Genomic DNA, 27,836 nt, shown 5'->3' on the forward strand with positions numbered 1-27,836 from the left:
TAGCAACTAAGCCAGTTCTGCTTTACACCAGTTTGATAAATTACCCCAAATGTCCATATAGTGTCCACAGCAGCTATAATGTCCCCTAGAGTGCCCCCAGTAATAATACCACCCTCTATTGTGCTCCAGGCAATAATTCCTGTATAGTGTCCCCAAAAATAATAGAATTGCCCCTACAGCGCCTCCCCAATAGCAACACCCCCATATAGTAATTTCCACCACACTGCCCCATATAGTAATCCCCCATAGTAAACTGCCCCCATATAGTAGTTTGCCCCCACACAGTAATTTCCCCTACATAGTAATTTGCCCCACACTGCCCCTACATAGTAATATCCACCACACTGCCCCCACATAGTAATTTCCCCCACACTGCCCCCACATAGTAGTTTCCCCCACACTGCCCCCACATAGTAATTTCCCCCACACTGCCCCACATAGTAATTTCCCCCACACTGCCCCACATAGTAATTTCCCCCACACTGCCCCACATAGTAATTTCCCACACACTGTCCCCACAGTAATTTCCCCCAAACTGCCCCCATATAGTAGTTTGCCCCCACACAGTAATTTCCCCTACATAGTAATTTGCCCCACACTGCCCCTACATAGTAATATCCACCACACTGCCCCCACATAGTAATTTCCCCCACACTGCCCCCACATAGTAGTTTCCCCCACACTGCCCCCACATAGTAATTTCCCCCACACTGCCCCCACATAGTAATTTCCCCCACACTGCCCCCACATAGTAGTTTCCCCCACACTGCCCCCACATAGTAATTTCCCCCACACTGCCCCCACATAGTAATTTGCCCCCACATAGCAATTTCCCCACACTGTCCCCACACAATAGTTTTCCCCACACAATAGTTTCCCCCACATACTAATTTGTCCCCACATCACAATTACCCCACACTGTCCCCACATAGCAATTTCCCCCCACTGTCCCCACATAGAAATTACCCCACAGTCCCCACATAGAAATTACCCCACACTGTCCCCACATAGCAATTTTCCCCACACAATAGTTTCCTCCACACTGCCCCCACATAGTAATTTGCCCCCACACTGCCCCATATAGTAATTGGCTCCCACATAGTAGTCCCTCCCATAATAATTTGTCCCCACACAGTAATTTGTCCCCACATAGTATTCCCTCCCATAATAATTTGGCCCCACAGCCCCCACATTCTCCCCCTCCGCATGTACTCGATGTCTCTTAATATGTCCTACTGTATGTCCCCCAAAGTAGGCACATGAAATAAAAAATGAAAAAAAAATGAAAAGCTAAATACTCACCTAGGCTATGTCCAGGGCCAGGCTCGCAGAGGAAGGTGGGATGAGGCAGTGCTGCGTCCCAGCACAGGTGTGCAATGACGTCATCACGCACGCCTGTGCCGGTATTTCACTACCGCATAGGCCTCAGGCCTATGTGCGGCCTGAAGCCTATGGCGGTGATCGGCGATGGGACAGGGAGCTATGCGCTCCCGTGCCCCGCCGCAGTATGTGGGCGTTCGGGTCGGCGTTGGGTCCCCCAGCAGTGCTGGGCCCGGGGCTGCCGACCCGAACGTCCCTATTGTAATCCGCCACTGCTCACAGGACCAGAAAGTGGGTTCTGTGACTACTGTGGACGATCACAGCGGCTTGAATGGTACATCAATGCTGTTACATAGTTTTCAAGCCGTTGTGACCTACGATTGGCGACATCGGAAGCTCCCAGGAACAGTGTTTTTTTTGTTTTGTTTTTTTAATGTTCACAGTGGGGTTGTCAGCTCCAAGCCCGGAAAACTCATTTAGGGATCATTCATGCGGCCGTAGCAATTTTTGCGGTCCGCAAAAGACGGATACCGGCCGTGTGCGTTCCGCATTTTGCGACAAGACTAGGACATGTTCTATTTTTCGTGTGGCCGAGGAGCGGAAGTACGGATGTGTCCGCATCCTATCTGGAAAATATGCGGCTCGGATGCGGACAAAAACTAGTAAAAACTGGTTCATTTTGAGGTTCTTGCACTTATCTCAGGTATTTACACACCGGATGTCACACTAGCTGCCATATATTTGTTCCCTTCCATTCTCGCCCCAGAAGTCAGGGGTAAAGGACCACCCTCAGCCCCAGCCCGCTCTCCACACTGCATCGAGCACAGTCACCGGGGGCGCGCGGCAAGCTCCTGCACATGCGCAGATAAGGCACAGGAGCGCGCACGCAGAGAGGCACCGTTGTGTTTTGGAGGCTGTATAACAGTCGGGGAGCGGTGCTCTATCATACAGCTCGGGGCCAGGAGGACGCAGCGTCCTTTGTACTGTCTCAGCATGGCCTCCCTGGACGTATTAGGAGATGGAGACGAAGCCTGCGAGACCGCCGAGGGGCGGAGAAGTGGTCGCAGGAAGCGATCCAAGGTGAGGGGGGTGGACAGGGCCCGGGTTGTGTCACTGCCTGGAGTTATGGCAGGAGATGCCCTTGTGGGGGCATCATGGGCTTCATCAGGACCCTTCCAATGAGGATGATGGAGTAATGCTACACAGCATGGTATTACAGCTGGGCACAGTGGGTACAATAAGGTGAACCATACGCCTATGAAGGACTGTCAGTGCCCCCATTGTGCCCTGCTCCATAGGTACTTACCTGAAAAAGGCACCTAATGTCAGAAGTTGTTACCAGCTGCCACTATGCCAGTCATACTACCTGCCGTACCTTCTTAAGGCTACGTACCCACATCACTTTGGATCTGCTTGTGTTTTTTTTGTCTGCAAAAAAACACCAGCAAAAACCTATGTGTGAAAACCTCTTAAAGAGAATGTGTCAGTACATACCTTGACATAAATCCGGCTGAATGCAACCCAGTTAGTTTCATGGAGATCTGTGGTGCCAGACCAGAGATAAGAGCTGTCTTATATTATGCTAATTAGATCAGCCCTCTGGTGCAACAAGGGCGTTGCTGTTGCACACGAAGCTCCAGTCAGTGTATGCGCCGGCCTCGTCCCCTCCGCTGTGAGTGACAGGATCAAGCACTGTAAGGGTAATCTTGCCTGGCCCAGAAAGCACGCCGCAGTGCATGTGCCTCTTTGGTTGGTGCATGCGCTGTACAACAATGAAGCTCACCAAGTGGATGGAACCTGTACTGCGCATGCAGCCCTCTACCCGGTGAGCGCCATTATTGTACAGCGCGTGTGCCACAAGATTACCATTACACTGTCTGGCCCGGTCACTCACAGCAGAGGGGGAGTGGCTGGCACATACACTGACTGGAGCTTCAGGTGCAAGAGCAACGCCCTTGTTGCACCAAGGGGCTAAATAGCATAATATCTCTCTGAATTGGCACCATGGGATAAATGGGGTTACATTCAGCTGCTCAGCGCACATCTCCCAAGGTATGTGCTGACAGATTCCCTGTTACTATTTTTCGCTCTGATACTGGATGGCACGCAGAGGTCTGAGGCTGCGCAGGGTCTAGTTTTCCTATGGACAGATGAGATTTGCCAAAGGCGCAAGTGCAAAGCAACCCCAAAAATTCAGAGACTGGTGGCAGTTTTCTCAGGGATTAGGGGTCCTTCAGTGTATGTCAAAGCTTCATCAGAATCATGACGGTCATTTGTTGCTGTGCTTTAGGCCTCATGCACACGACCGTTGTGTGTTTTGCGGTCCGCAAATTGTGGATCAGCAAAACAAGGATGGCGTCCGTGTGCGTTCCGCAATTTGCGGAACAGCACAGACAGCCATTGATATAACTACCTATTCTTGTCCGCAAAACGGACAAGAATAGGACAGGTTATATTTTTTTTTGCGGACCACGGAACGGAGCAACAGATGCGGATAGCACACGGAGTGCTGTCCGCATCTTTTGCGGCCCCATTGAAGTGAATGGGTCCGCATCCGAGCTGCAAGAACTGCGGCTCGGATGTGGCCCAAAACAACGGCCGTGTGCATGAGGCCTTAGGGTGTGTTCATACATACAGGTTTCAATGCAGTTTTTGAAGCCAATATTAGGCCTCTTTCAGACGAGCGTGTCTGGATGCGTTGTGGCAAACCCGCGCGAGTAGGTACGCAATTGCGTTCCGTTTTGACTGCGATTGCGTTCCGTTTTTATCGCGCGGGTGCAATGCGTTTTGCACGCGCGTGATAAAAAACTGAATGTGGTACGCAGACCGCAACTTCTTCACAGAAGTTCAGGTTTGGGTTCAAGGTTGTGTAGATTGTATTATTTTCCCTTATAACATGGTAATAAGGGAAAATAGCATTCTGAATACAGAATGCATAGTACAATAGGAGGGGTTACATTTTTTTTTTTTTAACTCTCCTTAATCCACTTGTTCGCGCAGCTGGCATCTCTTCTGTCTTCATCTGTGAGGAAAAGGACCTTTGATGATGTCACTGCGTTCATCACATGGTCCATCACATGATCTTTTACCATAGTGATGGATCATGTGATGAGCGTAGTGACATCATCAAAGGTCCTATTCCTCAAAGAAGAAGACGGAAGAGATGCCGACTGCGTGAACAAGTGGATTAAGGGGAGTTAAATTATTTTATTTATTTTTTTAACCCCTCCAGGCCTATTGTACTATGCATTCTGTATTAAGAATGCTATTTTCCCTTCTAACCATGTTATAAGGGAAAATAATAATGATTGGGTCCCCATCCCGATCATCACCTAGCAACCGTGCGTGAAAATCGCACCGCATCCGCACTTGCTTGCGGATGCTTGCGATTTTCACGCAACCCCATTCACTTCTAAGGGGCCTGCGTTACGTGATAAACGCACAATATAGAGCATGCTGCGATTTTCACGCAACGCACAAGTGATGCGTGAAAATCACCGCTCGTGTGCACAGCCCCATAGAAATTAATGGGTACGGATTCAGTGCGGGTGCAATGCGTTCACGTGTGTGTGTCTTCGAAGGGGATGTTCACAAGGAGTCGGGTGCACCAGCCCTTGTTTCTCTGTCCAGCAATCACTTGTGACTGGCTCATCCCAAAAATGAAGCTGGATATAAATAATATACATGAACACGCCCTTCAACTCCAGTGTAAATGTTTGACCGCTCCTACCTAGTACACACAGAGACTTGGGAAGTTAGAATTTATCTAAAGTGGGATGGTAAGGCTGCGTTCACATCTCCGTTTTGGAGATCTAGCGCATATGCTGGCTGTCTGCCGGACAAAAAAACGTTGCATTCAGTGTTTTTTGTCCTCCCGACATCTAGTATTTATGCTGGGAACCGGCCAGATCCCATTACATTGAGTGGAGATCCGGCGGTGAAATAGAGCAACCAGTGTGCCTCCAGCTGTTGCAAAACTACAACTCCCAGCATGCCTGGAGAGCCTTTGGCTGTGCAGGCATACTGGGAGTTGTAGTTTTGCAACAGCTGGAGGCACACTGGTTGGGAAACACAGTCCGCCGGGAACAGGAGCCGTTATCTTTATTTTAAACACTTTTTGGCCTTCAGTAAAACATTTTGGGGGTTGGCCGTCCATTATATAATCTAGAACAGGGGTGCACAACCTTTTCTGGTTGGGGGCCACATTGTCAACGTGAACCAATTCCAAGGGCCGAAAATAAACTTTAAAGGGGTATTACCAACTGAAATACTATATTTATGGCATATTGAACATACAGTATATATTATAAATGTCTAGTTATACAATAAATCATAAATGTCTAGTTGTTCTAGTACTCCCATCTAATGGGACAATACATGAAAGATTCATGTGAGCAGCCACAAGACATAGAGATACATGTCTGCTACCAGATGATTGGGGGCCTCATAGAATGGTATTGAGGGCCTCATGTGGCCCACGGGCCGCAGGTTGTGCACCCCTGATCTAGAAAGACTGATGAGCTGAAAAAATATGAGTATCTGGAAGCGTCCTCTCAGTAGAGTAGGAATGGCGGTAGACCTTGTAGTATACCTGTAATACTACTACGAGAAATGTGTATGCTGTATGTTAGAGGATGGGGTGCTGCATCTCTCCCTCTTCTCTGGTTATCCCGTAAAATCTGGTGAATGTTGGACACTGTGTTTAGCTGGGACCCATGGGTTTCACTGGACCTGGAACAGACCAGTTAGTGACAACTGTGGCAGTAACGTTTTTCATTGTAACCAAGGTTGCCATTGTAAAATGGCGGCGCTGGTGCACTTGGTGCAGGACAGCCCTTTATTCTTAAGATCACTAAAGGTCCTGCAATTGCCACGTATTGATTACCTGTTCTAAGGTTAAAGGGATTGTCCAACCCTTTACAAGTGATGGCCTATCCTCTGGACTGACATCCCACACCCACGTAGTTTAGCTCTTCTGCAGTAACTCCGGTGCCAGAACTACACAACCCTGTCCTTTATGCGTGTCCTCGCTCTGCAAACTATAGCTTGTCTTAGGCCCCATGCATATGACCATATCCGTTTTTCAGTCATTGGGGCATCCAGATTTTTGCTGACCCATGTCCTATACTTGTCCACAAAGGCAATCTACCTTTGTGGAATGGACATACGGATGCAGAAAGCACACAAATCACCTGTGTGCTTTCCTCATCTGTATGTCCGTTCCGTAAAAATAGTGAATATGCCCGCAAAATGCGTACCATGGACCCATTGAGAACAATGGGTCTGTATAGAAAATGTGGACGGCACACTGATCACATGTGTGTTTTGTGGATCCATGATTTGTGGACCGCAAGACCGATATGGTCATGTGCATGAGGCCTAATACTGGTCCACTTTGTGGACGAGAATATTCCATTCAGTTGATGAGCGTGACAAAAATGTTGAAGGTATGCAGAAGGTATCTGTATCGGACTGGTAGCAAGTGAGAGTCCGCTCAAATTCTATCCTCAACAAAAACTTGACCTAGAGGTAATTCTCATATCTTACAGATGTGTTTGGGAACCCTGGTTTTTCCAAACGCCTCCACAGCGGCACGGATTCACAGGAGGTTACCCCGCCTCCCCTAGGGAAACAACGTGGAGATCTTTGAATAGCCCCCTCTCCTTACCTGCTCCAGTTGTTTCCTGTCCCTCTGGGATGTGTGCAGATCCTCCTCTAAAGGGCACGCGCCGGCAGGAGTTTTTTTTTTGTTGTACTAGGCTGAGAACAGGGTCGCGGGGCTTGCGTTGCGGCCCTTCCTGCTTCTTTGGCATAAGTCCTTCAGTGGAGGCAGCCCCAGCAGCGTCCATGCGCAGTATCATGATAGGACAGGCGGGTCACGTGTGCGCAGACGAGATCTCAGGAACCGCTGTAACTGGATACTTCCCTTAGGCAATGAGCTTTTTAAAAAAGAAGAGGGAAGAATCAGTTCCCAGCATTTTTGCTGGAAGAAAGAAGCACTGGGAAGATATCTACTCCAGGTGAATGACAGTGTCCGGAAGTCTGCAGACCCGCCGACCAAAGCCCTCAGCCCGGTAAATTTCTCCTTCCCTGGGGGGTTAAATGTGATTTTATAGCTGTGTTGCACTTGGAGGTGGCAAAGAAATTTCTGTCTCACCAGGGTGAGGGATATCTGTATTTTCTTTTATGGCTAGAGGCTGTTTCCTTCTGATTATGTATTTTAATATATTCCCCTAGGTTAGGGATGTGCAAAAATCGGCTGAAGTTTCTCAGCGTATCAAAAAATGTTCTATTTGCAAAAAGGGACTGTCTTCCGGTCATAAAAAAAAAAAAAACCCTCTGTGTGAAATGTCTGGAAAAAATTGTATCAGAAGAATGTCCTTCCCTTCTGGATAATATCAGAAACATTATCAAAGAGGAAGTGAGCAGCGCTGTGGACTGTAAAATGTCATCCATATCTCAAAAACCTTCCACCTCCATGTCAGCAATGTCCGCCCCTTCTGTAATAGATCCGCAGGAGGAAGATTTTAATGAAGGGGAGTTACTTTCCGGTTCCGACTCTGGTTCCTCTAAAGACGAGTCTGGTCGTCCCCTTTGCTCCATTAAAGAGATCGATTCTCTCTTAAAAACAATAAAGGTGACCTTAAATCTGGAAGACTAAACAACAAAAATCCGTCCAGGACGTTATGTTTAGAGGCTTGGGGGGGGGGGGGGGTTAGGAAGAGGGGTTTTCCCCTGCATTATAATATTACCAGACTTAATAAAGAATTGACTGACCTAGAGAAAAAGCCTGGGATCTCCAGAATTTTTAAAAAGAAGTATCCATTTACTGAGGAGGATACCATCCTTTGGGATAAATGTCCAAAAGTTGATGCTCCGGTAGCAAAAAATTAAAAATAAATCTGCTCTCCCATTTGAGGATGTAGGTCTTCTAAAAGACCCCATGGACAAAAAAAGTGAAGCCCTTTTTTAAAAAAGATCTTGGTAAGCCTCTATAGCCATTTTAAGACCAAGTGTAGCAGCTACTTATACTGCCAGGTCCATGGCCATTTGGATTAACCAGATGGAGGAGCATTTAGTGGCAGGAACCCCAAAGGAGGATATTATTGCTTCCTTGCCCATGTTAAAACAGGCATCAAACTTTCTGGCGGATGTCTCTGTAGATACTGTAAAATTGGCAGCCAGATCTGCAGCCCTCTCCAATACCACTAGATGAACGGTATGACTGAGGTCATGGTCAGGGGATTCGGCCTCAAAAAATAAATTATGCGAAATCCCCTGTGAGGGAGACAGAGTATTCAGGTCCGTACTCGATGATATCCTTGAAAAAGCCACAGATAGGAAAACCTTTTTTTCCATCAGAACCCAAAAATTTTCATCAGACACAATTTAGACTCTTCCACAAGGGGCAGGCAGGACCTCAAGATGTGTTTTGCATTACCAAGGAGCTAAAAAATCAGTCAGTACTCCTAAATCAACTAATGATTCTGCTTCAGAAAAAAGCCATCGTTCCTGTTCCACCTGGAGATGAAAAGTCAGGTTTTTAGTCCCCAATTTGAAAACCAAACGGCTCTCACAGAGCAATGATAAACTTAAAAGACCTAAATTGTCAGTTCCAGTACAAGCGTTTCAAAATGTAAACGATAAAGTCTACAATAAATCTTCTCAGGATGTTTATATGGCAACCTTGGATCTGACCGATGCATATTATCATATCCCTATATGCAGCCGTCATCACAAATATCTAAAGTTTACAGTTCAGCGGGGGGAAAAAGAGAAGACGTCATCGACACAGGCGCACTGAGGAAGTGAGCGTCCTTCTCTTAGAGCGCCTGCGCCGAATGAAGACACGTAAGGCACAGGCGCGGGATTTGAAATGCTGACAGGGCCAGCCGGAGGAGGAGAGCGCTCGATGGCCCTGTCAATCAACTGGAGGAGGGGGTGTTTTTTTAAAAGGAGGATGCGGCGGCTACCAGCAAGTAGACGCCCTACTTGCTGGTAGTGAAGTGATTTGCATATTTTAAAAGCTCAATTTTTACTGAAACGAAGCCACAGAACAAGGTAAGAGCCCTATATAGGGAATAGTCGTACAATAAGGATTTTAATATGCCCAAAAATGAAAAATGAGTTTTGGGGGTGACAGAAGCTCTTTAAAGATCTCCACGTTGTTTCCTGTCCCTAGGGGAGGCGGGGTAACCTCCTGTGAATCTGTGCCGCTGTGGAGGCTAGAGGAAAAACCAATTACCGGTAAGTATAATCTTTAGTAGGTCCAGCCATTTCATCATGTAAATTTCTCTGATGCTGTTATGTGAAGGTATGAGGAACTACACTTTAGCTGTAGGCTATATTACCTTACAAAACAGGCTGGACTAGTACTAAAGTATACAGGATGTAAGAGGAATGATCTGTCTGAAGGTGTGATAGTCACTAAGCCCCGAACTGCCCCTGGGAGTAACTCGAACAAAGGAATCTTCACTGGGAGCTTCATGTTGCGTGGGTCACCTGCGGTCTGTCCATGAAGTATTCCCAGGTATGCTCACTAAGAGGAGATGGCCCATGAGGGAAGTGGGGGATGACCTAATTGGCAATGTGTATTAGTATCTGGGAGGAATACATACATTTTTGTTCTGGTATTAAGAGGTTTTGCTCTTCATTTCAGACGATTCCTGTGTGGGAGAACAAGCCATGTGGTTCTTCTCGTAGCCTTGTCAGGAAAATCGCATCTCACCTCCCTCTGAAGCCATGTTCAAGAGCTCACTTTGAGGTACTGCTCTAATCTCTAGGCTTTTTAACACTAAGATTTGGTCTTGGTTTATATTCTAGTAAACTGGACAATTCTATGTCGTATAGGTTTTTACTTCAAAAAGCTGATAGTTGTAGCAAACATCGTCCCTCGCCGGGCCAGAGCTATGTATCCCCTTCTATTAGCCCAAACTTCATTTTAAAGGGAATTTGTCACAGGTTTATGTTGCCCTATGTGAGACCCTGATTACAGCGCTGGGTCTTGTAGTAGTTTTCTTAATCTGTCACCAGGAAATTCACTGTTTAAACCGGGGAGGCAGCTGAATGTAATGATGCCTTTCACTTAGCGAAACCTTACTTCATTCTCCAGAAAAAGTACTTTTAACCCATATGCAAATTAGTAGTGAAGTGCACCAAGGGTGGGCCTAAACCATGTGCACCTTTCCTCCACTGTCAGCCCCTCCCTCTTTGATTGGGCCAGGTGAGATGGCTGCAGGAATCTGGCCCTGTCAATCGTGGAGAGGGAGGGGCTGGCAGAGGAAGGAGGAGCTAGGGTGCACAGAATGGCTTGAGTCTACCCTCAGTGCACCAAACTGCTTATTTGCATATGTTTTAAAATAACTTTTTCTCCAGAATAAAGCAATGGATGACTATTAAAGGTTAACTTTCTATTCAGCTGTGCTAACCCTGGTTTATCAGTGAAGTTCCTGGTGACACACTCCCTTTAAATCACTGTTGGGCAGCTGCAGTGGGATCCAGTGTAATGACCACGCTCTGGAGTCCTCAGTATTCATGAGCTGCTACGGGAAACCAAAAAGTCTAATACATGAAAATACAAATGTTTTTCCCTTGCAGGCTCTCCCTGCTTCTGATCTGTACTTCACAGATGCACCAATGGTCCCAACTCTAGCTGACATCAAGTGGATTGCTGCAGATGATGATGAAACCTATGCAAGAGTTAGGTATTTATTAGCTTTTAACACTGCATTTTTGTTCAGCATTATCACTTACTTATCACCTACTCATGCATGATCTACAGTGGACATGGACTGTCCATTGATATCAATAGGGACTGTGTAATGCTTAATTGTCCTGTAGTGGCGCTGAAGGAAAACAACACATACAGGTTTCTTCTCAGATTACAAGGGGGTAAATTGTCCAAAGTAGACCACACCTTTAAGAGTTCATTCACACGTTCAGGTCGCATCGCAGGTTTTGGCACAGTATTTTTAGAAATTGCAGCATAATGCTCTAGGTTTTGCTACGTTTATTGAAAAAACATGGCATAAAACAACGATGTAGTGATATAGCCATGAGAGCACATGGGGGATATTTATCAAAACTGATGTAAATAAAATAAAAACTGGCTTGGTTGCCCACAGCAACCAATCAGATTCAACCTTTCATTTTCAGGGCTTTTTGGAAAATGAACTGTGAAACCTGATTGGTTGCTGTGGGAACCTAAGCCAGTTTTCCTTTACACCAATTTTGATAAATCTCCCCCAAATGCCAGAAAATGCCTAAAAAAAAACTTTGTGAAACCACCTTAAATGGGTTGTCTTGGTAATGCATAATTTTTAACAGGTGCCAGCAGCCTGCCTCTTCTACTGATAGGATCATACTTACCTGCTCCCTGTCTCCCCGGTCCTCCGAACTGGCTCCCCTGTCTCCATCTGCCGGTCCGGAAGTTTTCCTTCTTCCTCCCCGGCATGGGTATAGTCACCTGATCCTCTTCAGTAAACCGCTGTGTTCTGTAGCTAGTCTGAATAAAATCGAAACTAAATAGCATGTTCAAAGACAATGGACCGGCTGCGGTGATGAGCACTAGACCTTCCAATATTTGGTCACATTACATTAGCAGAAATCCTACAGCTTGCTGATGTAAACTAACTAAACTTTGAGTGGTCACGGTTTCATACAACTTTACATGCATCAATAATAGAGGCGAATAGACTCATTCATAAAACAAAACCACACCAAGAAGGAGTTGTTGGAGTGGAATGAAGCTTTCTCTGTGTGAATGTACTGATGATATATGGAAGAGATTACAATATTAGAGCCAAAGGATACGTTTATTGGGGAAAACCTGTACAACTGAAAGGAGGCTCTAGTACCCACTTCTAGCCTGGACACAAGATGAGAGATGGTTGGACATAACATACAGGTTCTGTATGGTATGCTGTAGCACAGTTGCCCACAGATGTTGCAGCTGGACCTCTAGATCCTGCACATTTGTAGGTTGCTGAAGCTGGTATCCCAACTGGTACCATAAATGCTCAATTGCCGAAACATCTGGTGACTGGGCAGGCCAAGGAAGTGTAGCAATGTGGCACAGACATTCCTGGGAAATCCATACTGTTTGTGGGCGAGCATGAAAAATGCCAGTTGGAAGCCTTGCCATGAGAGGCAACACATGTGACAAATATTGCTGTTAGTGTCCCTCACATCACTACAAGGGGTGACCAACTGTCACATGTGATGGCTCTCCAGATCATCACACCATCAGTTGAGGCAAAGTTTCACTCCACAACAAAGGCAGGACGGAAGCACTCATCATGAGGCCTCCATACTTGAACCTATCTTTGGATCCCATACAGAATCTGGATTCTTCACTAAAGACAATACAGTTCCAGTACGTAACAGTCCAGGTTTCTTGTTCATGAAACCACTCTAAAGAAGGCGACAGTGGCTGGCTGTCAATGCCAGGACATGTATTGGGTCACATGACACCAAATTTTCTTCTGAGCGCCTGGAAATGCTCTGGGCAGAGACAGGAGTGTATAATGAAGGTGCCAACTGAGTCTGGATGGTGGATAATGAAACTGAGAGCTGCTCGTGCTTGTTGTCTGTCTGGAGCCTGTTTAGCGTGTGCGCAGGCCCTCACGTAACCATTGCTCCTAACACCAGTCCCCAAATTTATTCACATCTACACTACTCACAAAAAGTTAGGGATATTTGGCTTTTGGGTGAAATTTATAGAAAACGTAAAAAGGTCACGCTACAGTGATATTATATCATGACAGTAGGTCATTTAAGTAGAAGCATGCAATGGTGATTTCCTCATCTCAAACAATTTATTGAAACAAAAGCAAACAGTCACTGTCTCAATAACTTGTAATGTGGCCTTCAGCATCAATTACAGCTTGACAATGATGTCTCATGCTGTGCACAAGTTGACTTATTGTCTGCTGAGGCATGGCATCCCACTCTTCTTGAAGGGCAGCCTTCAGGTTATTGAGGTTCTGGGGTACAGAGTTACAAACCTCTACACGGCAATTCAGCCGATCCCATAGATTTCCAATGGAATTGAGGTCTAGAGAAAGTGCAGGCCACTCCATTTGAGGTTCCCTAATGATGCGATCTCGATGAGCTGAGGCATTGCCGTCCATGAAGCTGAAATTAGGCCTGTGTTGTTCATGCAGAGGCACAATGACTGGATTAATGATGTTATTCAAGTAGTATGGGCTTGTCACTGTATCATTCACAAAGTGCAGGGCAGTTCTGTATTGACTAGACACATCTGCCCACACTGTAACACCACCACCATGACCAAAGGCGGATGCATAGCGCTCTCCTTGATGTCTTTAACGTCGTTGGCGGCCATCATTTCTGCTCAGAGTGAATCGACGTTCATCAATGAACAGCACTGAGGACCACTGGACTGTCATCCAGCGTAGATACTCCCTGGCCTATGCAAGACGATGATGCCTGTGGTCAGGTACTCTTGCAGGTTGTACGTGTTGTGCGCACACATTGCCATACTCCTCCTCTGCTGATGCTCTAGTGTTGAGCTTACTCTGAGCCAGAATATATTGGATCATTCTTTTTCAGCAGCATTTCAGCATTTGGCCATTTTAATGCATTAGTTGTCCTACAGCTTCAGCTTTATTGTATAGTGAGATGTCAGGCTCGCTTTTAGCTTCCATCCTTCCACATTTAATGATTACTGCTAAATCTTTTACTTACATTTAGAGGCAGGTTGCCTTGTCATAAATTATGTATAATACAATAAGTATCGGAAATGCATCTTTCCAGCTCTAGCAGCGAGACGGCTTTGGGTGCTTTCTTGTATTGTTCAGTTATATGTTGCATACTTTGTTGTTTCTTTCTATTAGGAGTGACTCCAGACCCCTGAAGCACAAGTGGAGGCCAAGTCCTCTCTTAGTGATGCAGAGAAATTCATCTGTCCCAAATCTGAAGATAAAAGAAGAAAAAATGTTTTGTTTAAAAAAGCCAGGCATGTCCTTAAACAAGTCCACGGACTTACAAGATGAACTAAGCCTCCTCAGAAGCCAGATTGCTAGAATAGTCGCCACAGACACAGGTACTGTAAAAAGCATCACATTTTGTGTTCCCTTTTTAAAGGGGTTCTCGGGATTTAAGAAAATAAAAATACTAAAATATTACTTTGCTATAAATATATTCCCAAATATTTTTAATTCTATTGCCTCGTTTTGTCTAGGGAGCAATCATTAGGAGAAATAAAATGGCCGCCATCCTATTAGTACACACAAAACCTGTCCTAATCACACAGCAGGACAAGTTACTTCACAACACTGAGCTAAAGAGCTGCCTCATCTGCCTCTCTGCTTGTCAGGGATTATGATCCTGAATGCAGCTGATAAGATCTTCAGCTGAATCTCTGTGGGAATGGAGTTCATGAGGAGACATGACGTAAAGAGAGGACTGACAGGACAGACTGTGGTAATGGAGACGGCATACAAGTGCTGCTGCTCATCAGCCACATCCCCACCCTTCTCTCTGTACTTCATGTCTCCTCAAGGACTCCATTCCCACAGAGATTTAGCTGAAGATCATATTTCACTGTATTAAGGATCATAATCCCTGACAAGTAGAGCAGAGAGAAGGATGAAGCGGCTCTTTAGCTCAGTGTTGTGACGTAACTTGTCCTCCTGTGTGATTAGGGCAGGTTTTGTGTGTACTAGTAGGACGGCGACCATTTTATTTCCCTTGATGATTGCTCCATAGAAAAAACGAGCCATTATAACTAATGAAAGATAACTGGGAATATATAATAAAGTAATGTATTTTAATTTTCTTAATTCCCGAAGAACCCCTTTTAACCAGTAAAGTTAAAGCAGTAGATTTTACTTGGGGTCTTTTCTGTTTTGTTTTGTTTCTTCCCCCCCCATAGAATTGCATAGATTGGCTATTTATTCCCATTTATTAAAAAGAAAGTATGCCAAAATAACACCCTTTGGGCATACACTGGGTATGTGGGGGCTTATGAATGTTTGTGCTGCAGTAGCTTTCCTGGCACATACGCAGAATATAAAGTAAGAATGAGTTGTGAACAGATCCTTACAGTAGTATTCTGTCATATACTTCATTACCCTCTCTGAACCCCTGTTTATATGTATGTGTACATACATAGATCTACACTTTCTCCTGTACTCTGGATTACACAGATGATATATTACATGATTGTAATGCTCTATCATTCTCATACCATATGTAGCATTATAGTTGTAATTTAGCCTACACTGTATTAGTGACAGCTTGTAAATATGTTATGGGTAGTGATGAGCGAACTTATGGTCCGTGGTAGCGGAATCCATAACAGAATTCCTAGATAACCTGAACCTTGCATCCCGAACTTGAAACCACTAGTTCGCTCAACACTAGTTATTGGAGATGCCCTGTCTAATTTGATAACGGTTTGGGCTCTATATCTATATGACTAGGGATGAGCGAATCGACTTCGGATGAAACACTTGGAACCGAACCAGAGTTCGGGAAATTATTATTATTATTTTTTTTTTTCAGTACAGAGTAATAACTTCAGCTCATCGGAGCCAATACATTCTAATACTGTACGGAGCTCCTGCGAATCGACTTTGAATGTTTCATCCGAAGTCGATTTGCTCATCCCTATATATGACCGGTCTCAATTTTTTATTTGAGTGTGATGTATATCTGAAATTGTTTGGTCTAATTTGTCTACTGTTTCTAACTTGCATATAAAATCTGTGGACAGATTGCATAATATTATATCCACTATATTGACTACAATAGACCTAGACTGATACTTAAAGGGTTGTCTCGCTTAAGCAAATGGCATTCATCATGTATACAAAGTTGGGGCTCGTTCACACGACCGTTGGTGTCCCGTTCCCGTATTGCGGACTGCATTTGCGGATCCGCAATACACAGGCACCATTCCGTTGTCATTCCTCATCACGGATGCGGACCCATTCATTTCAATGGGTCCGCAAATCCGGAGATGCGGAACACTACGGAAGCACTACGGAGTGCTTTCTGGGGTTCTGTTCCGTGCCTCTGCACCGCAAAAAGATAGAACATGCTCTATCTTTTTGCAGAACAAAGGGATCGCGGACTCATTCAATTGAATGGGACTGTGATCCCCATGCGCCTGCCCCACGGAAGGTGCCCGTGCATTGCGGACCACAGCACGGGACACCAACGGTTGTGTGAACGAGCCCTTAAAGGGGCTTTCTGGATAGGTCATCAGTATCTGATCAGTGCGGGTCTAACACCCGGGACCCCTGGCAATCAGCTGTTTGAGAAGGCAGCCGCGCTCACAGTAGCACCATGGCCTTCTCGCAGCTTTCCCTAGTGAAGTGAATAGGGCTGAGCTGCGATACCAAGCGCGGCCACTATACTATGTACGGCACTGTGCTTGGTTTGCCTAGAGAAGGAGCCGGTGCCTTCTCAAACAGCTGATCAGTGGGGTCCTGGGTGTCGGACTAAGTAGGCTTGAGCAAATCAACCTTCTGATCATAGATCCAAAGTCGATTCATGAAATATTTTGATTTTAATGCTGTTTCCGTACAGCATTAAAATGTATTGGCTCCATGGAGCCAAAGTTTGTTTTCACCCGAAGTCGTCCAAGCCTTCTGTGAATTACTACTTTATTCATATCTGCGTATTTCAAAACCAATTTAAAATAGCAATCCAAGCTGGGCTTTGGTACTGGCTAGTACCTCAGTACCAAAGCCCACTTTGGATTGCTATTTTAAATTGTTTCTAAATACGCAGATATGCATACAATAGGAATTCACCGAAGTCTCGCACGACTTCGGAGGTACGAACTTTGGCTCCACGTAGCCGATACATTTTAATACTGTACGGAAACACCATTAAAATCTAAGTATTTGAATGAATCAATTTCTGATCTATGATCCGAAGGTCGATTCGCTCAAGCCTAGTCATCAGTATTTACGTTTCGGAAAACCCTTTTAATACAAAGCACTTGCTAATGTATTGTGATTGTCCATATTGCTTCTTTTGCTGGCTTGATTTATTATTATTTTTTTTTTCATCACATTATACGCTGCTTGTTTCCAGGGGTTACTACCACCCAGCAATCCTGCAGTTGTGGTTGTGCACGCACACTATAAGTAAAGATGCCAGCCTCTCTGGTGGCCAGGACCACGGGAGTGCATAATAGATCAGTGCTTTTTCCTACAGTGTACAAGCACAGCCACCACTGCTGGATTTTAGGGTGGTCATAACCCCTGGAAATCACAATACATTAGTAAGTGCCTTGTATTAAAGGGAACCTGTCATTTTGTGTATAGAGCTGAGGACATGGGTTGCTAGATGGCCGCTAGCACATCTGCAATACCCAGTCCCCATAGCTCTGTGTGCTTTTATTGTGTATAAAAACCGATTTAAAACATATGCAAATGAACCTGAGATGAGTCAGAGCTTGAAAATATGACTCTTCTCTGGTCACACAAGTAAGATATGACTCTTTTATGTTAATTTCCATATGTATCAAATCTGTTTTTTTTACACAATAAAAGCACACAGAGCTATGGGGACTGGGTATTGCGGATGTGCTACTGCCCATCTAGCAAACCATGTCCTCAGCTCTATACCCAAAATCCAGGTGACAGGTTCCCTTTACCTCCATCTACATGATGAATGCCATTTGCTGAAGTGAGACAACCCCTTTTAAAGGGAATCTGTTACCATGATCTTAGACTTTTGTTTGCATTACTATATGATTAGTACAGCAGATAAGGAGTCCAAATCACAATTTTTATTTTATTTTCCCAACTGCCTCCCGTTCCCCCGCTGTTAGCGCTCAAAGCTGTGCTGAAATACACAGCTGCTGTGCTGTCATAATGGAAGGGACTTGTGTGCATGCACAGCAGTCCTGACAATGTATTTCAGCACAGCTCTGAGTGTGGGCTCTGCTTCAATTCCAAGGTACCAATCGGAACCGAAGCAGAGTTCAGTAGTTTTAAAGTGGTTTTCCACTTTAAAAATCAACTACCGAAGTTATTCAACTTCGCGAGTAACTGACTTCGGCTCATTGGAGTCTGTGCATTTTAATACTGTACGTAGATGGCTCCTCCGTACAGTATTAATCGGAAGTTTTGAACAAAGCGACTTCAGATGTAGCATACGAAGCTCGCTTCGCTCATTACTAGTCATCAGTAGCTGATCTGCCGATCAGCTGTTTGAAAAGGCATCTGCTTCTAACTAGCTTATCCTAGGCCACTGATGACGAGTTCACCTGTCCCGTGGCCTAGGCACAGCTCAGCCCCGTAGAAATGAATGGGGCTCAGCGGCGATACCAAGTACAGCTGCTTTACTATGTTCAGCCCTGTTCTTGGTAAGCTGCGAGAAGGCCGTGGCGCTCACAGTATCGGACTGTAAAATTAATTATGGGGGATCAATGTACAGCTACATGCAAATACTACCTGCTCACATGGTGGCAGGCAGCAGCAAGACACTTAACCCCTTTAAGGACACGGCCATATTTCACCTTAAAGAGGACCTTTTACTTGTATACAAACTAAAAACCATCTATATCAGTGGGCAGAGCGGCGCCCAGGGGTCCCCCTGCACTTACTAGTATGTCTGGGCGCCGCTCCGTTCGCCCGGTATAGGCTCCGGTGTCTGCGCTCACTGGACTGATTTTTTTGTATGAGGCGTGTCCCTTGCTGCAGCGCTGGCCAATCGCAGCGCACAGCTCATAGCCTGTAACCACAAGAGTTATTGGCAAATGGAGATGAAATTTTAGAATTTAACTTTTTTGCAAAATTTTCAATTTTAACCAATTTTTTCCACTAACAAAGCAAGGGTTACAGCCAAACAAGACTGTCTGTCTTTATTGCCCTGACTCTGCCATTTACAGAAACACCCCATATGTGGTCGTACACTACTGTACGGCCACACGGGGGGGCGTAGAGGGAAAGTAGCGTCGTGTGGTTTTTGGAGGGCTGATTTTTATGGACCGGTTTATTTACACCGTGTCCTGTTTCAAGCCCCCCTGGAGTAGAAACTCCCTAAAAGTGACCCCATTTTGGAAACTACGGGATTAGGTGGCGGTTTTGTTGGGACTATTTTTAGGGTACATATGATTTTTAAAGCTAAAATGATGGGCGAGCACACTACATTTGGATCATAGAATACATAAAATATTTAATTAAATCCAATATATTGACACGTGTATAAACATAAAATCAAGTCATACAATAATGAAATAAAATACAATAAAATATAATAAAACTAGTGTACTTGGAATAATACACTGAGAGATTACGCAGATGAATGGGATGGTATGCTTACTATACTAAGGTCCAGAAGCTAATATTGGACCAGAGGATCATATGCCTGTAAGTGTTAGGGAAGTCCACTTGATAAATGAAGTATCTTATATTCTCCTAGCCAGGAGATCTCCAATCACAGATCTAATGTATCGCTGTATGCTGGTAATAACTCCAATAAGGTAAAAGGTAAGGTCACCTATTGCAGTCTTTTGTATAATCCCCAAGTCTTGGGTGCTGGTTAGGTATACCAGTTTGTTATAATGTTGCAAAGTCCCGTGATTGCTATAAATGTAGCAGCTTAAATCCGAGGACTTCTTACCTCCCTCGTGGTGGACGGTCCGTATCCGATGTGAGTCGGGCAGCGCGGGACACTGCCGGCGTCTGACTGTGTTCAGCTGCAGCTGACTAACCCGAAATCTCACAGGGTTTCCAAACGGGATTTCGTCCGACACAAAGGGGGAGAGTGCAGTAAATCGCCAATAGTTATTGGAAAAGTCCTTCGATTCAATATTACAGCATGGCCATGCTTGTAAAAGTGGAGGTGCTGTTTGTTACAGGTGTGTGATCCGGCCCATACGCGTTTCGGGAACGCTCCTTCCCTTCATCAGTGGTGTCACATCACCTGTGAGCCTCCACCTTTTATATCTTGAATAGCACCAAAATATGGATCACTGGATTTTTCCTTCTAGGATGTAGGCATGTGTTTTATAATGCGTACACTTGTTATACATCTGAATACTTTTGCGGTTTTTTACTCTTGCGGTTTCTCACTTATTGCTTCCATCCTTGCACATATGTCTATTTACACACAGTTCATCATATATATTGCACTTCAAAGATTGTTCTAATATAAATCCCTGGATTCCCTCCTCTAAAAATCCTGCATCCATTTCTTACATACGTTTTTCTATATATACATGCGGTATCCAAGCGTTATTTTAATACTCATGCATTTTTTTATTATTTACTTATTATTTCACTTATTCCCTCTGTCGATCTAAACAAGTCCGTGTACACAAAGTTGGTTGAATCAATAGCATATCAGAATTGTATCTTATAGATACACTTATTCCTCCTGTCATTATATATAATTTCTCATATAGATTGCACTTAAAGTTCTTAAATTTTGTTAAATATGAAGTACCAGGCACAGATCCTCATCTGAGAGATCAGCCTGCGTTCCTTTACATATGCGTTTTTTAAATAAGCATTTTTATGCATGCGGTTCCTATGCGTTTTTCTGGTGCTCATGCGTTTATTTACTTCACTTCTTCCTACTGTCAATCTAAACAGATCTATGTGAACAGAATTTATAATATGGATTGCATATCAAAGTTATCCAATATTAGAGTTATATCTATATAAATTCTCTTATTTCATAATGCTTTATATATAATTAAACCTGAATTAAAATGTTAAGATGAGACTTGATATCATAAAACTATAAAAAGCTATATTTAAATATTTAAAAGAAAGAAAAAAAGGAAGAAAAAAGAATCCGCAGTCGGAACATCTGTACACAGGATTGCCTTCCAATACAGTGAGCTGTTTCTATAAAAGTCTATATAAATAGTATATAGCTTTTGCATTATCACTGGAGTGATCTAGATGATATGGGGCTGGGGACCCGCGTCCGAGTCCACGACGCAGTGCCGGTAATCGGCCAAACTGCGGCGTGCGAGTCGGAACGGGGGCACCCAGCCTACAAAAATCCAAACAGCTCCAGTTCTGCATTTAGACCCGCTGGTGTCATTGATCCAAACTCATATATTCGTCTTGATTCTAATTTCGACATCTGTTTAATATAATTGCCTCCTCGCCAGTGTCTGTCTACCTTCTCCAGTGCCATGAAGATCAGTTCTGAAGGGTCTTTATTGTGTACGTCCCTATAATGTTTCGATAGGCAATGCTTATCATAGCCCTTCCTTATATTAGCTACATGTTCTGCCAATCTAATCTTCAATAGACGTTTCGTTCTTCCTATGTATTGTCTTTTACATGGACACTGGAGTAGGTATATGACACCGGCGCTGTTGCAAGTGAGGCATTCTTTTATCTCCCATTTATGCGTGTTCTGAGTAGAGGAGATAGTTGTTGTTTTCCTGGGAGTGGGATTTAATTTGCAGGCCGTACATTTTCCACATTTGAAGAAACCTGTAAGTTTCATCCAGGTCCCCATAATTGTGTTCTCTTTCTTTATTGATTTATTCAATTTGATAGATGGGGCTATCTTTAAACCTAAATTAGGTGCTCTGGTAAATGTCAAAGATGGTATTGTGGGTAAAAGATGGCCTATCACCCTATCTCCCAGTATATGATGCCAATGTGTTTTAATTATTTTTTGCATTTTTTTATGATTGTTATTGAAGGGGAGAACAATTCTAGTATTTATTATTGTATTGTCTGGCTCTATCCCCTTCTTTGGCTCTTTATCAATAAAAAATGTTTATCTGTTTAGGTTCCTTGTCCTCTCCAAAGCTTCATCTAAAATTCTCTCAGGGTATTGTTTATCCAAAAATTGGTTCTTCATTTTTCCAGCTTCTATCTCAAAGTCTTCCTCATTTGTACAATTTCTTTTAATTCTGCGGAACTGGCCGAACGGGACATTGGTCAGCCAGCTCGGCAGATGACAACTAGAAAACTGTATGAAGCTGTTTTTTGATGTCTATTTCGAGAACGTGTTGCATATATATTTCTTATCCACTTGTTTTATCTTTATATCTAGGAATTCTGTTTCCTCTTTGATGTTCGAGGTGAATTTCAAATTTAATTGGTTCTGATTAATATCTAGCAGAAATAATTCTAGTTCTTCCTTACTGCTCTTCCAAATAAAAATGATATCATCTATAAATCTTCGCCATAGGACCAGATCCGCCCCAAGTTTGGGTGTGATGTAGTTGGTTTCCCATTCTGCCAAAAATAAATTAGCATAACTTGGGGCGAATCTGGTCCCCATGGCGGTCCCACATTTTTGTAGGTAATAATCACCCTCAAAATAAAAGTAATTGTGGGTTAAAATATAATTGATCCCCTCTATAATGAAATTAATATGCGCAACATCTGTCGTCCCTTCTCTCTTTAGTTGTTCCTTTATTGCTAATGTACCTTGTCGATGGTCAATCACCGTATACAGTGACTGTACATCGGGTGTACCCATAATCCACTCTGGTTCAGCTTCTAACTCTTCTAATATTTGAATAATATGGGTGGTATCTTTGATGTAGGAGTTAGTTTTTTTCACAACTGGTTGTATTTGGGTATCTATATATTTTGATAAGTTAGAGGATATTGAATCTATACCCGAGACTATCGGTCTCCCCGGTGGTTTTACCAGGGTTTTGTGAATCTTGGGGAGACAGTAGAAGATCGGTAATCTTCTCTGTGTCCCCAAAATAAAGTCATATTCCTGATTGGAGATGGTCAATGACTCCAAACCTTTCTTACATAACGATTTGAGTTCCAGGTCAAATTCTTCCAGCGGGTCTTTATTAAGCCTCATATATGTTTCCGCATCATTTAACTGTCGGAGGCATTCTTCATTATAATCAGATGTATTCAGTATAACTACCGCTCCCCCTTTATCAGCGGGGCGTATGGTAATAGCTTCATTTTTTTGGAGCTGTTTTATAGCATGGCTTTCCTGTTTAGTCAGGTTGTTACGACTTGCAGATCCCATTTTTACCTTTCGTATATCCGCCTCAACATTTTTGTAAAAAGTCGACATTTCTACACTAGTGTAGAAATGTCGACTTTTTACAAAAATGTTGAGGCGGATATACGAAAGGTAAAAATGGGATCTGCAAGTCGTAACAACCTGACTAAACAGGAAAGCCATGCTATAAAACAGCTCCAAAAAAATGAAGCTATTACCATACGCCCCGCTGATAAAGGGGGAGCGGTAGTTATACTGAATACATCTGATTATAATGAAGAATGCCTCCGACAGTTAAATGATGCGGAAACATATATGAGGCTTAATAAAGACCCGCTGGAAGAATTTGACCTGGAACTCAAATCGTTATGTAAGAAAGGTTTGGAGTCATTGACCATCTCCAATCAGGAATATGACTTTATTTTGGGGACACAGAGAAGATTACCGATCTTCTACTGTCTCCCCAAGATTCACAAAACCCTGGTAAAACCACCGGGGAGACCGATAGTCTCGGGTATAGATTCAATATCCTCTAACTTATCAAAATATATAGATACCCAAATACAACCAGTTGTGAAAAAAACTAACTCCTACATCAAAGATACCACCCATATTATTCAAATATTAGAAGAGTTAGAAGCTGAACCAGAGTGGATTATGGGTACACTCGATGTACAGTCACTGTATACGGTGATTGACCATCGACAAGGTACATTAGCAATAAAGGAACAACTAAAGAGAGAAGGGACGACAGATGTTGCGCATATTAATTTCATTATAGAGGGGATCAATTATATTTTAACCCACAATTACTTTTATTTTGAGGGTGATTATTACCTACAAAAATGTGGGACCGCCATGGGGACCAGATTCGCCCCAAGTTATGCTAATTTATTTTTGGCAGAATGGGAAACCAACTACATCACACCCAAACTTGGGGCGGATCTGGTCCTATGGCGAAGATTTATAGATGATATCATTTTTATTTGGAAGAGCAGTAAGGAAGAACTAGAATTATTTCTGCTAGATATTAATCAGAACCAATTAAATTTGAAATTCACCTCGAACATCAAAGAGGAAACAGAATTCCTAGATATAAAGATAAAACAAGTGGATAAGAAATATATATGCAACACGTTCTCGAAATCGACATCAAAAAACAGCTTCATACAGTTTTCTAGTTGTCATCTGCCGAGCTGGCTGACCAATGTCCCGTTCGGCCAGTTCCGCAGAATTAAAAGAAATTGTACAAATGAGGAAGACTTTGAGATAGAAGCTGGAAAAATGAAGAACCAATTTTTGGATAAACAATACCCTGAGAGAATTTTAGATGAAGCTTTGGAGAGGACAAGGAACCTAAACAGACAAACATTTTTTATTGATAAAGAGCCAAAGAAGGGGATAGAGCCAGACAATACAATAATAAATACTAGAATTGTTCTCCCCTTCAATAACAATCATAAAAAAATGCAAAAAATAATTAAAACACATTGGCATCATATACTGGGAGATAGGGTGATAGGCCATCTTTTACCCACAATACCATCTTTGACATTTACCAGAGCACCTAATTTAGGTTTAAAGATAGCCCCATCTATCAAATTGAATAAATCAATAAAGAAAGAGAACACAATTATGGGGACCTGGATGAAACTTACAGGTTTCTTCAAATGTGGAAAATGTACGGCCTGCAAATTAAATCCCACTCCCAGGAAAACAACAACTATCTCCTCTACTCAGAACACGCATAAATGGGAGATAAAAGAATGCCTCACTTGCAACAGCGCCGGTGTCATATACCTACTCCAGTGTCCATGTAAAAGACAATACATAGGAAGAACGAAACGTCTATTGAAGATTAGATTGGCAGAACATGTAGCTAATATAAGGAAGGGCTATGATAAGCATTGCCTATCGAAACATTATAGGGACGTACACAATAAAGACCCTTCAGAACTGATCTTCATGGCACTGGAGAAGGTAGACAGACACTGGCGAGGAGGCAATTATATTAAACAGATGTCGAAATTAGAATCAAGACGAATATATGAGTTTGGATCAATGACACCAGCGGGTCTAAATGCAGAACTGGAGCTGTTTGGATTTTTGTAGGCTGGGTGCCCCCGTTCCGACTCGCACGCCGCAGTTTGGCCGATTACCGGCACTGCGTCGTGGACTCGGACGCGGGTCCCCAGCCCCATATCATCTAGATCACTCCAGTGATAATGCAAAAGCTATATACTATTTATATAGACTTTTATAGAAACAGCTCACTGTATTGGAAGGCAATCCTGTGTACAGATGTTCCGACTGCGGATTCTTTTTTCTTCCTTTTTTTCTTTCTTTTAAATATTTAAATATAGCTTTTTATAGTTTTATGATATCAAGTCTCATCTTAACATTTTAATTCAGGTTTAATTATATATAAAGCATTATGAAATAAGAGAATTTATATAGATATAACTCTAATATTGGATAACTTTGATATGCAATCCATATTATAAATTCTGTTCACATAGATCTGTTTAGATTGACAGTAGGAAGAAGTGAAGTAAATAAACGCATGAGCACCAGAAAAACGCATAGGAACCGCATGCATAAAAATGCTTATTTAAAAAACGCATATGTAAAGGAACGCAGGCTGATCTCTCAGATGAGGATCTGTGCCTGGTACTTCATATTTAACAAAATTTAAGAACTTTAAGTGCAATCTATATGAGAAATTATATATAATGACAGGAGGAATAAGTGTATCTATAAGATACAATTCTGATATGCTATTGATTCAACCAACTTTGTGTACACGGACTTGTTTAGATCGACAGAGGGAATAAGTGAAATAATAAGTAAATAATAAAAAAATGCATGAGTATTAAAATAACGCTTGGATACCGCATGTATATATAGAAAAACGTATGTAAGAAATGGATGCAGGATTTTTAGAGGAGGGAATCCAGGGATTTATATTAGAACAATCTTTGAAGTGCAATATATATGATGAACTGTGTGTAAATAGACATATGTGCAAGGATGGAAGCAATAAGTGAGAAACCGCAAGAGTAAAAAACCGCAAAAGTATTCAGATGTATAACAAGTGTACGCATTATAAAACACATGCCTACATCCTAGAAGGAAAAATCCAGTGATCCATATTTTGGTGCTATTCAAGATATAAAAGGTGGAGGCTCACAGGTGATGTGACACCACTGATGAAGGGAAGGAGCGTTCCCGAAACGCGTATGGGCCGGATCACACACCTGTAACAAACAGCACCTCCACTTTTACAAGCATGGCCATGCTGTAATATTGAATCGAAGGACTTTTCCAATAACTATTGGCGATTTACTGCACTCTCCCCCTTTGTGTCGGACGAAATCCCGTTTGGAAACCCTGTGAGATTTCGGGTTAGTCAGCTGCAGCTGAACACAGTCAGACGCCGGCAGTGTCCCGCGCTGCCCGACTCACATCGGATACGGACCGTCCACCACGAGGGAGGTAAGAAGTCCTCGGATTTAAGCTGCTACATTTATAGCAATCACGGGACTTTGCAACATTATAACAAACTGGTATACCTAACCAGCACCCAAGACTTGGGGATTATACAAAAGACTGCAATAGGTGACCTTACCTTTTACCTTATTGGAGTTATTACCAGCATACAGCGATACATTAGATCTGTGATTGGAGATCTCCTGGCTAGGAGAATATAAGATACTTCATTTATCAAGTGGACTTCCCTAACACTTACAGGCATATGATCCTCTGGTCCAATATTAGCTTCTGGACCTTAGTATAGTAAGCATACCATCCCATTCATCTGCGTAATCTCTCAGTGTATTATTCCAAGTACACTAGTTTTATTATATTTTATTGTATTTTATTTCATTATTGTATGACTTGATTTTATGTTTATACACGTGTCAATATATTGGATTTAATTAAATATTTTATGTATTCTATGATCCAAATGTAGTGTGCTCGCCCATCATTTTAGCTTTATCCATTTACCTTTTGAGGGGGGGTGTCCCTCATATTTGGGCTAGCAGCACCTGCTCCACATTTCCGTTTAGAGTGAGCCACCGCCCTATTGCTTATTTCTACATATGATTTTTGGTAGCTCTATATTGCATTTTTGTGAGGTAAGGTTACCAAAAATTGAAATTCTGAAATTTCATCTCCATTTGCCATTAACAGTTGAGGAACACCTAAAGGGTTAATAAAGTTTGTAAAATTAGCTTTGAATACCTTGAGGGGTGTAGTTTCTTAGATGAGGTCACTTTTTTAGGGAGTTTCTACTCTAGGGGGGCATCAGGGGGGCTTCAAAAGGGACATGGTGTCAATAAAAAAAGGCCATCAAAATCGGCCTTCCAGAAACCATGTCGGTCCTTTCCTTTTGCGGCCTCCCTTTTACTGATACAGCAGTTTACGACCACAAATGTGGCGTTTCTGTAAACTGCAGCATCAGGGTAATAAATATTAAGTTTTGTTTGGTTGTTAACCCTTGCTTTGTTACCGGAAAAAACGGATTGAGATGGAAAAGTGCCAAAAATTGCTGTTTTGGCACCATTTAAAAT

The 27,836-nt window shown here is 43.1% G+C and overlaps 1 protein-coding gene across 2 annotated transcripts in view; it reads left to right on the forward strand.

Annotated features, from left to right (window-relative positions):
• The first annotated feature begins 2,199 nt into the window (after positions 1-2,199).
• The window catches only part of MTFR1L (mitochondrial fission regulator 1 like), a 37,684-nt gene continuing 12,047 nt past the window's right edge, over positions 2,200-27,836 (forward strand). The window contains exons 1-4 of one of the 2 annotated variants that reach the window (XM_040421925.1): positions 2,200-2,400; positions 9,980-10,084; positions 10,918-11,024; positions 14,178-14,386. In XM_040421925.1, the coding sequence (XP_040277859.1) occupies positions 2,314-2,400; positions 9,980-10,084; positions 10,918-11,024; positions 14,178-14,386 (508 nt within the window). In that variant the 5' untranslated portion in view covers positions 2,200-2,313. Of the gene's footprint in view, positions 2,401-9,761; positions 9,851-9,979; positions 10,085-10,917; positions 11,025-14,177; positions 14,387-27,836 lie in introns of those variants that run through there. The other variant, XM_040421926.1, reaches the window with a different exon arrangement.

This window comes from Bufo bufo, chromosome 3 (assembly GCF_905171765.1).
Source record: "Bufo bufo chromosome 3, aBufBuf1.1, whole genome shotgun sequence".
NCBI classification, from domain to species: Eukaryota; Metazoa; Chordata; class Amphibia; order Anura; family Bufonidae; genus Bufo; species Bufo bufo.